Source organism: Temnothorax nylanderi, unplaced genomic scaffold, assembly GCF_030848795.1.
Source record: "Temnothorax nylanderi isolate EJ_2023f unplaced genomic scaffold, tnyl_v1.0 TNYL_tig0156_pilon, whole genome shotgun sequence".
In the NCBI taxonomy this organism is placed as follows: domain Eukaryota; kingdom Metazoa; phylum Arthropoda; class Insecta; order Hymenoptera; family Formicidae; genus Temnothorax; species Temnothorax nylanderi.
The window spans coordinates 104,563-116,796 of NW_027249218.1; the positions used below are offsets into that span (position 1 = coordinate 104,563).

Consider the following 12,234-nt stretch of genomic DNA (forward strand, 5'->3'; position numbering starts at 1 on the left):
GGTGCTCGAACGGTTTAGCAGGAAATCACGTAAAAAATGGGGGGGTCCAGCTTGCCATTAAGCTGGACCCCCCCATATCAGAAAATAAAAAACAAGTACACTATAATTTAGTGCTAATTAAGTGCTAATTAAGTGCCCTAAAATAACGATAAAATATTGACAGATTATAACATTTATTTAAATATACAACTAAATATTGAACACAGTACCGTCGCGGTCGACACAAACACTTAAAAAACTTGCTGCATGAATATATTCGTTACTAAAATGATCGAAAACATATATTATCAAAATATTCCCAAATCTGAGTTTATTGCTAACAGTAAAACAATTACGATAATTAACTTAGACCAGCCATTGGCGCTGAGTACTAAGTTCCATCACCTGATCGTCTACGAATTAGTTGCTCGCATGATTATAGTATTAAAATAATTTTCATACATTGTACTTTAAAAGAATATCACGATTCGAAGCGCGCCGCGCTCCATGGATAAATTAATTAATTTCAACGCTATGCAGCTAGCACTAAATTCGAATCGTGATATTTTCTTAAAGTACAATGCCTCAGGATTACTTTGGGACCATAATAACGCAAGCACCTAATTCTTTGACGATTCAGTAACGAACTTTAGAGCGCGGCGCGCGCATTCCATGGGTTAATTAATTAATTTCAACCTTTTGCAGCTAGCACTAAATTCGAATCGTGATATTTTCTTAAAGTACAATCCCTCAGGATTATTTTAGGACCATAATAACGCGAGCACCTAATTCTTTGACGATGCAGTAACGAATTATAGAGCGCGGCGCGCGCGCTTCATGAGTTAATTAATTAATTTCAACGCTTTGCAGCTAGCACTAAATTCGAATCGTGATATTTTCTTAAAGTACAATCCCTCAGGATTATTTTAGGACCATAATAACGCGAGCACCTAATTCTTTGACGATTCTGTAACGCACTTTAGAGCGCGGCGTGCGCGCTTCGCGGATAAACTAATTAATTTCAACGCTATGCATCGTCAAAGAATTAGGTGCTCGCGTGTTTTTGGTCCCAAAATAATCCTGAGACATTGTACTTTAAGAAAATATCACGATTCGAATTTAGTGCTAGCTGCAAAGAGTTGAAATTAATTAATTAACTCATGAATTTCGCGCGCCGCGCTCTAAAGTGCGTTACAGAATCGTCAAAGAATTAGGTGCTCGCGTTATTATGGTCCTAAAATAATCCTGAGGGATTGTACTTTAAGAAAATATCACGATTCGAATTTAGTGCTAGCTGCAAAGCGTTGAAATTAATTAATTAACTCATGAAGCGCGCGCGCCGCGCTCTATAATTCGTTACTGCATCGTCAAAGAATTAGGTGCTCGCGTTATTATGGTCCTAAAATAATCCTGAGGGATTGTACTTTAAGAAAATATCACGATTCGAATTTAGTGCTAGCTGCAAAGGGTTGAAATTAATTAATTAACTCATGAAGCGCGCGCGCCGCGCTCTATAATTCGTTACTGCATCGTCAAAGAATTAGGTGCTTGCGTTATTATGGTCCTAAAATAATCCTGAGGCATTGTACTTTAAGAAAATATCACGATTCGAATTTAGTGCTAGCTGCAAAAGGTTGAAATTAATTAATTAACCCATGGAATGCGCGCGCCGCGCTCTAAAGTTCGTTACTGAATCGTCAAAGAATTAGGTGCTTGCGTTATTATGGTCCCAAAGTAATCCTGAGGCATTGTACTTTAAGAAAATATCACGATTCGAATTTAGTGCTAGCTGCAAAGGGTTGAAATTAATTAATTAACTCATGAATTTCGCGCGCAGCGCTCTATAATTCGTTACTGCATCGTCAAAGAATTAGGTGCTCGCGTTATTATGGTCCTAAAATAATCCTGAGGGATTGTACTTTAAGAAAATATCACGATTCGAATTTAGTGCTAGCTGCAAAGGGTTGAAATTAATTAATTAACTCATGAATTTCGCGCGCAGCGCTCTATAATTCGTTACTGCATCGTCAAAGAATTAGGTGCTCGCGTTATTATGGTCCTAAAATAATCCTGAGGGATTGTACTTTAAGAAAATATCACGATTCGAATTTAGTGCTAGCTGCAAAGGGTTGAAATTAATTAATTAACTCATGAAGCGCGCGCGCCGCGCTCTATAATTCGTTACTGCATCGTCAAAGAATTAGGTGCTTGCGTTATTATGGTCCTAAAATAATCCTGAGGCATTGTACTTTAAGAAAATATCACGATTCGAATTTAGTGCTAGCTGCAAAAGGTTGAAATTAATTAATTAACCCATGGAATGCGCGCGCCGCGCTCTAAAGTTCGTTACTGAATCGTCAAAGAATTAGGTGCTTGCGTTATTATGGTCCCAAAGTAATCCTGAGGCATTGTACTTTAAGAAAATATCACGATTCGAATTTAGTGCTAGCTGCAAAGGGTTGAAATTAATTAATTAACTCATGAATTTCGCGCGCAGCGCTCTATAATTCGTTACTGCATCGTCAAAGAATTAGGTGCTCGCGTTATTATGGTCCTAAAATAATCCTGAGGGATTGTACTTTAAGAAAATATCACGATTCGAATTTAGTGCTAGCTGCAAAGGGTTGAAATTAATTAATTAACTCATGAATTTCGCGCGCAGCGCTCTATAATTCGTTACTGCATCGTCAAAGAATTAGGTGCTCGCGTTATTATGGTCCTAAAATAATCCTGAGGGATTGTACTTTAAGAAAATATCACGATTCGAATTTAGTGCTAGCTGCAAAGGGTTGAAATTAATTAATTAACTCATGAAGCGCGCGCGCCGCGCTCTATAATTCGTTACTGCATCGTCAAAGAATTAGGTGCTTGCGTTATTATGGTCCTAAAATAATCCTGAGGCATTGTACTTTAAGAAAATATCACGATTCGAATTTAGTGCTAGCTGCAAAAGGTTGAAATTAATTAATTAACCCATGGAATGCGCGCGCCGCGCTCTAAAGTTCGTTACTGAATCGTCAAAGAATTAGGTGCTTGCGTTATTATGGTCCCAAAGTAATCCTGAGGCATTGTACTTTAAGAAAATATCACGATTCGAATTTAGTGCTAGCTGCATAGCGTTGAAATTAATTAATTTATCCATGGAGCGCGGCGCGCTTCGAATCGTGATATTCTTTTAAAGTACAATGTATGAAAATTATTTTAATACTATAATCATGCGAGCAACTAATTCGTAGACGATCAGGTGACGGAACTTAGTACTCAGCGCCAATGGCTGGTCTAAGTTAATTATCGTAATTGTTTTACTGTTAGCAATAAACTCAGATTTGGGAATATTTTGATAATATATGTTTTCGATCATTTTAGTAACGAATATATTCATGCAGCAAGTTTTTTAAGTGTTTGTGTCGACCGCGACGGTACTGTGTTCAATATTTAGTTGTATATTTAAATAAATGTTATAATCTGTCAATATTTTATCGTTATTTTAGGGCACTTAATTAGCACTTAATTAGCACTAAATTATAGTGTACTTGTTTTTTATTTTCTGATATGGGGGGGTCCAGCTTAATGGCAAGCTGGACCCCCCCATTTTTTACGTGATTTCCTGCTAAACCGTTCGAGCACCACAATTCGGACTAGGGCACTTAATTAGCACCTAAATAGCACTAAATTTTTGACCTAGTGCGAACTTGATTTGCGCTGGTGGGGGGTCCAGCTTAATAGAGGTCCTTGACCTTTGCGGCGAGACTTTTTTGTCTCACCAACTGTGTTCTGACCGAGATTATTATCGGGGAGAGGGGAATTGCGTGTGCATGGCACTGGCTTATGTAAATATTTCAGGATTTTTACTATCACTTGATTTTTACAAGTTAATTGCAATTAGCGATTGGCTTCCAAAGCATCATTGTTCACGCCATCGTTGTCACCTCACTAATACGAGATATATAATTGATGATATTGTAAAACACATAACTCCAATCACGCTAATTACAATATTTTCAGTCGTTCTTTGATGTTGTTTATAACCTACAGTGGTTTATGAAATATAAGTATTGAATGAAAATAAGAAAACGCTTGGCGTTTATTTCAATATAATTTCTCACGCTTTTTCGTCTTAATAAACGGAACTGCGTAATTGTCAGCAGTAATAGATCGAGTAATTCCAATAGCGTAGGTAGATTACTCGATCTCATTACTAGCATTATACAGTTCCGTTATTGAGATGATCAAGCGCGCGAATTCGTACCGAAACGAGCGTCAAGCGATTTTTCAATTTCCATTAAATGCTTATATCACATTAACAAATATAGGTATCAACATCACCTAAGAACAACGGGAAATTGTAATATGAAAACTAGTCAGTCGCTGAAATTACAATGAACTTTTAAAAATCAGGCGATAATAAAAATCCTGAAATATTTACAAACGTCGATGCCATGCATGCTACGATGCCTGATCTCCGCGATAATAATCTCGGACAGAGAACAGGGTAGCGATCATGTCACTTTTTCCCTAGAGCGGAAACGTGAAAAGTGAAAAGTTTCATGTAACTATCTCTTTCTATTGGTGTTGAATAGAAAGAGATAAACTTTTCACTTTTCACGTTTCGTCCTAGGGGAAAAGATACATGATCGATCCCCAGGTGACAAAAAAGTCTCGTCGCAAGGTCAAGGCCGTGTGTCTTGGCGACAAAAAATCTTCCGCATGATTTAACGCAAATATTTCGGCAACCGCAAGATGTAGAAATATGATTCAAAAAGCACTCATTAGTTCGTAATCTGCACTATTGGAATTACTCGATCTCATTACTAGCAATTGTACAGTTCCATTTATTTAGATGATAAGGCGCGCAAATTTGTCCCGAAACAGGCGCCGAGCAATCATTCATTTTCATTAAATGGTTATATCTCAGCAACCGCAAAAGATATAAATATGATTTAAATATTTCTATCAATTACTGTTGTCAATATACAAGCTTGTTTAATGGAAACGAATAATCGCTTGGCGCCCGTTTCGCTAAAATTTCCAGCGCTCTTCCGTCTTAATAAATGGAACTGCATAATTGCCAGGAATGAGATCAATAAGTTCAATAAAGCAGAATACAATCTAAAAAGTGCTTTTTGAAACACATTTCTATTTCATACGGTTGCTGAGATTGTTTATAAATGACTTTCTGGCGCCAACAGACGTGGCCTTGATCTTGCGGCGGGACTTTTTTGTCACATCAGCTGTGCTCTGACCGAGATTATTATTGTAGAAAGGGGGAATCGCGGTGTGCACGACACTGGCTTATGTAAATGTTTCAGTTTTTTTTTACTATCGCCTGATTCTTAAAAGTTAATTGTAATTAGCGATTGGTTAGCTTCCAAAGCATCGTCGTTTACGCCGTCATTGGGTGCGTTCAGCCGATACTCCGCTAGCCTAGCGCACGTAAGCAGCGAGCGCTTTGCTACCATTTGCTACGGAAAAATTTGGCTGGACAGAAGCGCTAGTAGTTAGCGGTTGTTAGCGGTTGGTCGTTGCAAATCAAAACCGCTACCAAACGAGCGACTGCTCACGATTGCTAGGCTAGCGGAGTATCGGCTGAACGCAGCCATTGACTACGTTTACACGGCCCGATTTAAGCCGAAGTTATAACATCGATGTTATAACTAATGACGTTAAATATCGTGTAAAAGCTCTTTTACGACGAAGTTATTAATCGATGTAATCGATCGTAAACGAGCTTTTACACGATAACGTCATTTAGTTATAATATCGATGTTATAACTTCGGCTTAAATTGGGCTGTATAAACGTAGTCATTGTTACCTCGCTAATACGAGATGTATAATTCATAATGTTGTAAAACCATGTTGTAAAACCATGGATGTATATAATAGACTGAGCATTCCCATTGGAGATCTTCCGGCAAGACCTGGGGGACAGAAAATATTCTTGCAGTGATGATTTCCTTTTCTAATTGTGTCCTAACCTAAATGTTAAAAAAGGAAATCGTCATTGCAAGCATATCTTCTATCCTTCAGATCTTGCAGGGAAGCTCACCAATGGGAATGTTCGTATGTTATATATGCTTGTAAAACACATATAACTCCAATCACGCTAATTACAATATTTCTCGTCGTTCTTTGATGTTATTTATACCTATGGTGATTTATGAGATATAAAAATTGAATGATAATAAGAAAACGCTTGGCGTCCATTTCGTTAAAATTTCCTACGCTTCTTTGCCTTAATAAACGGAACTGCATAATTGCTAGCAGTAAGATCGAGTAATTCCAATAGCAAAGATTACTAGATCTCATTACTAACAATTACACAGTTCCGTTTATTAAGACTGCGGTCCACTTGACGCTAAAAATGCTTCGAAGCATTCCTCTTCTCTTTTCTTTCAATGAAGAAAGAAGGAGAAGAAGAACGCTCCAAAGCATTTGTAGCGTCAAGTGGACCGCAGCTTAAGATGATAAAGCGCGTGAATTCGTACCGAAACGAACGACGAGCAATTTCTCAATTTCCATTAGGGTGTATCCCCATGGAGCAAGAAAATAGCGGAACGGAATTAAAACGAAATTCCTTTGATTGGCTAATATCCCATCTTGAGAGCCCCCACCTGAAGATTAGCCAATCAGATCAATTCCGTTTTAGTTCCGTTCCGCTATTTCTCTCTCTATGGGGATGCAGCCTTAAATGCTTATTGTTAGATCTCAATATTGGCTTAGTTTACACCGATCACTTGATACGCGTATTAAATAGTAAATAACTAGTAAATTAGTTTGATTATTGGCTGATCAGCTCAAATATACTATTTGATACGCGTATCAAGAGATCGGTGTAAACTACCCTAAGAGCAAAAAGTCGACTTTAAGTCGACTTGAAGTCGACTTCTACCGAAACTGACTTGGCAGAGAAGTCGACATTTTTAAGGACGAAAGTCGACTTGAAGTCGACTTGAAGTCGGCGAATGTCGCAAAAACCACCGACTTAAAGTCGACTTCCCGTCATGATGAAAAGTCGACTTTCCGTCATGACGAAAAGTCGACTTCCCGCCAACTTTTAAAGTCGATAAAATAAACCGCCGCGTACATCTGGAGGTCGGTTGTGTATCTTAAAACGAGGTAAAAATAACAAAAGTTAACAGATTTTATTAGATTTTGATAAATAAAATCGTAGATACGCTAATGAATTTTCTCACTTTTGTAATTTTTACCTCATTATTTCAAGATACACAATCGACCCCTTGCTGGAGGGCTAAAACTGATGCATTTCGATTTTTTTTCATATAAAAAATAATTTAATTATCTAAAAAACTGTATAATTACAATCCTAATGTTTTATTCTTAATTACAAAGGCGGCCATATCTGTGCCACTTCTGCGTGCGCGGATTCCGGCAGCCACTTCTGGTAAGCTGACAATAACAGAACTAAAATTAAAACATTCCAGCGTTAATCGCGAAACAATATGCAAAATTAGCTATATAAATATATATCATATTATTATCATAATGTTGTAAATATATAATAATATTGTTTTATATATATATATATATTATTATAAATATATAATATCCACAGACTTTTATACTAGACCACTAACATCTATGGACGCACTGCCGAAAAGCTGATGCGAGTGCAAGGTGCAAGTGTTAGTGAAGGGTGCGGCCATATTGAATTAACAATAAGTCACTATCGGGTGTTCAGTTGCTCATGATGTGCGTTTATCTGCATTCGTTATTACAGTACATAACGAAGCAGGCGAATGTTTTTGTGTTAAATATTGGTACATGTTATCAATAAGTTTGTAAGTCATGCCTTCGACGTGTAGCGTACTTGGATGCCGAAATCGAACCACTACTCCTGTAGTATTAAACACTTTCTTTTGGACATTCTGTATATGCCAGACTATTGTATAGAAATCTTATATAAAACCACTTGTATAGAATAGTAGTATAGCATATCTTGACTAAAATCAACATGGCGGCAAGCATCACGGCCGAGATGTCTGTCAGCGGTCTAGTATTGTATAGAAGTCTATGATAATATCTAAATATTATTTTATAAATTAAAATCTCACATTTTTTATCCGAACCCCAGATTTCTAGCAGTTTGTGTTTGGACACGACTCCCTGCGACTGCAGCGTTTGTACTATTGCTTGAGTGCGTGGTATCAACCTGAAAAAATCGTATTGAATTGATGTAATCTATTCGATAAATCAACGTGAAATCGAAAGGAGATAGAATAACGATTTACCTGGCCCATGACTTAGTGATGCTCCCAGGAGTCGTCAGCAGCGACGGGACAAATCGTTTCAGCTTAGGGCACACTTGACCCTCCAAGAAGAAATACGCTAACCACTTGACACCGTCCACGGATGCTCTATATCCATCGATGGTAGTGCCCATTCGGCCTTTCCGAATGTACCAGACACCCGGCAAATGATCTTCCCGGTTCATTGATTATATCTATAAATATCTTTATAAATAAGTAGGAAAAACATTATAAAGCAACAATTGTGATAAAAATACCTTGGCGGTGGATCAACCAATGGTTCACTAAGATGGCATAGCATGGGCGAATTTCGGCAATCATTCGGGTTCTATCACCGTGACACCTCGCATGTACATCTTATTCGTTTCGTACACCTCTTTATAAACCACCTATTCCGGACTGATTTTCCGTAGAACGCACGAAGAATGCATGAACACAGGTTCCTTCATTTCTGGTGTTCTGAAAGATGATACAGAATGGAGAGGTCGCATTCAATAGGTCTTAATTATCGATGATAATTAATAACACACCATACCTAACCTGTAAGCATGTTTCCACTTGGCCTTATCCTGATCCTCTTTTACCTCGTCGGGCAAAACCTTTCTCGCGACTTGATCCGCCATACCTGCAAGAACTATCTGGCGTCTTATCGTGTCCTGTCTCGCGGCACGTATTCCTCGCACTCGCGTAAACTCTGGTCCACTCATCTGGTCCTCCAGCCTCCTCGAGATTCGCCGCCATATTGATGATGCATGACGCGCCGCTTGACTGTTTTCCGTCTTTTTATAAGTCGACTATTTAGAAGTCGACTTTTAGTCGACTTTCCGCCATTTTTAGAAGTCGACTATTTAGAAGTCGACTTTTAGTCGACTTTCCGCCATTTTTAGAAGTCGACTAGAAGTCGACTTTTATAAGTCGACTTGCCGTCGACTTTCCGTCAACTGTGCTCTTAGGGTAGGTCATTGACCAACATAGGTATCAACATCATCCAAGTGTCTTGGCGCCAAAAAATCTTCCGTCACTGTCACCTCGCTAATACGAAATGTACAGTTGATGTTGTAAATTACATAATGCCAATCACTATATTTTCCGTCGTTCTTGTATGTTGTTGATACCTTATTTTTTATTTACATGGGGGAAATCTTCCAAAGACACCTTCAACCTCCTATTGGCTCTGGCCCACAGGACGCAGTGCGGGAACGCGGCACCGCGGTAGCCAATTACCATCTGCCTTTCCGTACTACTTTTGGAAGTAGAATGGAAAGGCAAGACGCTGATTGGTTACCGCGGTGCCACGTTAAGGCTGAGTTTCCACTGAGCGCGTCACGCGTCGCGTTATGTGTCGTTAACCAATCTGAACATTCCGTCACAAATAATGTAAAAAAATACGATGTTTTGATTGGTCGTGACGGATGACGCGACGCGCGACGCGTATAGTGGGAACGCAGCATTAGGCTGAGTTTCCACTGAGCGCGTCACGCGTCGCGTCATCCGTTTCGACCAATCAAAACATCCAATTTTATTACATTATTTGTGATGGGATGTTTGGATTGGTTAACGACAGACGACGCGACGCGTGACGCGCTCAGTGGAAACTCAGCCTTATGCTGCGTTCCCACTATACGCGTCGCGTCGTCTGTCGTTAACCAATCTAAACATTCCATTTTATTACATTACTTGTGACGGGATGTTTAGATTGGTTAACGACAGACGACGCGACGCGCGACGCGTATAGTGGGAACGCAGCATTACGCATTGCCGCGTCGCCGCGTCCTGTGGGCCAGGGACCGTATTCTCGAGCCTGCCCTAATGATTTTCGTATGCGACTTTCTATTTGAAAAGCATTGAATTTCGCATGCGAGTTTCATGAAAACGATTCGAGAATAGGGCTCCAGCCCCGGGATTCTCTAACTCCTTAACGACAGTTTCGGTATCGTTGCGCAGCTTTTTTATCATATATAATACCTGCGCAACGATACCGAAACTGTCGTTAAGGAGTTAGAGAATCCCGGGGCAGGGCTGCGTTCGGAAACGTCACCCGGGTGCACATGGGTATACTCTCTTCTATGACTCCGTTTACACGGCACCGTTAATCGGGTTTTATAACATCGGTAGTTGTCAGGAAGACCAATCGTAATCATTCTTCAGAAGAATGGAATAGCTGTGATTGACCGGCCTAAGAACTACCGATGTTATAAAACCCGATTAACGGTGCCGTGTAAACGCAGTCTATTTCTAACTCGCTAATATAGAAAGAGAAAGGAGTATACTTATGTGCACTCGGGTGACGTTTCCGAACGCAAGGAGCGAATTAACGACTTCGGTGGAAACGAGACCATTGAGGGGGGCATTGGCGAGATTGCGACGCCAATGCAGAAGAGCGTAGGAAGGGGTTAGCGCAGGCAGGTTAAGCACGCTGCACGGTCATCCGCGCGTGATTCGAGTGACTCGAGTGTGCTCGAGTGACAGATTGACATCAGTTACGAAGGAACGGTAAGTCTTTATTTAGCAAATGTTGAAATAACATAAAGAAAATTAAGATGTTATTTACGTACTATAATAGTATCATAAAGTTATATGCGAAATCTGCCGCACAGAGCAGAAGTGTCATTATTTTTTTAAACCGATTATATTGCAGTTTCCTGATAAATAGTGTGTTAAAAAATAAATAAATACTACAGTACTATTAATTTATTGTCCTTGTATTACAGGCACCAATCTTGTATCATGCCATCGAAATGCATCGCATATAAGTGCTGTAAGAGCAGCAATGACGGCTATGGACTGATGAGATATTCGCACAATGAGTTATTGAGGCAACAATGGATTACTGCGGTTGGAAGAGGAGAGAACTGATCACCTAGTAATTCTCAAAAACTTTGCGAGGTTAGTAACAATATGCAGTATGCTCTGACTTTGCACTTCGAAAGATGAATAGATGTAACAACGTAATTTATTGTTAGACTCAAGTATATATTTGTGATTTTCTTTCTCTAGATACACTTCCAGCCATCGGAAATAGAATTTGTCGCTGGGCGCAAACAAATAAAACTTGGTGCTAGTTCCTACTCGTTTTTGTACGTGTCCTTCAGAAGATTAAGAGAACTGTCCAAGAAAGATTAAAAAGAGTCAGCAATCAGGAATAAGCAAGAACATTAAAAGTGTGACTAAAAATCATTGTGATCACGCATCGTATGTTACATCGGATCAGCGAAAGCCATTGATTGTAATATGTCCGGTGGAAAGACATATATAAGAAAATAACGGAAAATCTTGGCCCAACATCAAGATGGCTGTGTACAGACTTGCAAACCACTAACCAAAGAAGATGTATAAACTACTACAAAGTCTCAAGAAATTGTAGAACAAATGGATGAAATGCAGCCAATGGACGAGAATGCGAATTTACCGAGGAGTATCATAATGAACATTTGCGGGCCAAGATTTTCCGTTTTTTTTTCTTATATTATATATGTCTTTCCACTGGACATATTACAATTAATGGCTTTCGCTGATCCGATGTAACATACGATGCGTGATCACAATGATTTTTAGTCACACTTTTAATGTCCTTGCTTATTTCTGATTGTTGACTCTTTTTAATCTTTCTTGGACAGTTCTCTTGATCTTCTGAAGGACACGTACAAAAACGAGTAGGAACTAGCACCAAGTTTTATTTGTTTGCGCCCAGCGACAAATTCTATTTCCGATGGCTGGAAGTGTATCTAGAGAAAGGAAATCACAAATATATACTTGAGTCTAACAATAAATTACGTTGTTACATCTATTCATCTTCCGAAGTGCAAAGTCAGAGCATACTGCATATTGTTACTAACCTCGCAAAGTTTTTGAGAATTACTAGGTGATCAGTTCTCTCCTCTTCCAACCGCAGTAACCCATTGTTGCCTCAACGACTCATTGTGCGGATATCTCATCAGTCCATAGCCGTCATTGCTGCTCTTACAGCACTTATATGCGATGCATCTC

The 12,234-nt window shown here is 39.2% G+C and overlaps 1 protein-coding gene and 1 long non-coding RNA gene across 5 annotated transcripts; one reads left to right on the forward strand and one right to left on the reverse strand.

Moving 5' to 3' along the window:
* Positions 1-7,249: 7,249 nt before the first annotated feature.
* On the reverse strand, positions 7,250-9,135 carry LOC139777633 (probable ATP-dependent RNA helicase DHX37). Of its 4 annotated transcripts, none has more exons than XM_071715187.1 (5): positions 8,788-9,135; positions 8,505-8,706; positions 8,230-8,441; positions 8,053-8,150; positions 7,250-7,402 (listed from the first exon to the last, which is right to left on the reverse strand). In XM_071715187.1, the coding sequence occupies exons 3-5, from the start codon at positions 8,430-8,432 to the stop codon at positions 7,323-7,325; spliced, it is 381 nt and encodes a 126-aa protein (XP_071571288.1). In that variant the 5' UTR covers positions 8,433-8,441; positions 8,505-8,706; positions 8,788-9,135; the 3' UTR covers positions 7,250-7,322. The 4 variants fall into 4 exon arrangements, with proteins under 4 accessions (XP_071571288.1, XP_071571287.1, XP_071571286.1 ...); XM_071715186.1 differs by having other exon boundaries at positions 8,778-9,135; XM_071715185.1 differs by having other exon boundaries at positions 8,783-9,132.
* A 1,366-nt stretch (positions 9,136-10,501) lies between these two features.
* Positions 10,502-11,796, forward strand: LOC139777630 (uncharacterized). Its single transcript, XR_011719398.1, has 3 exons — positions 10,502-10,740; positions 10,959-11,133; positions 11,245-11,796. It is a non-coding gene; the product is annotated as an uncharacterized lncRNA (long non-coding RNA).
* The last annotated feature ends 438 nt before the right edge of the window (positions 11,797-12,234 follow it).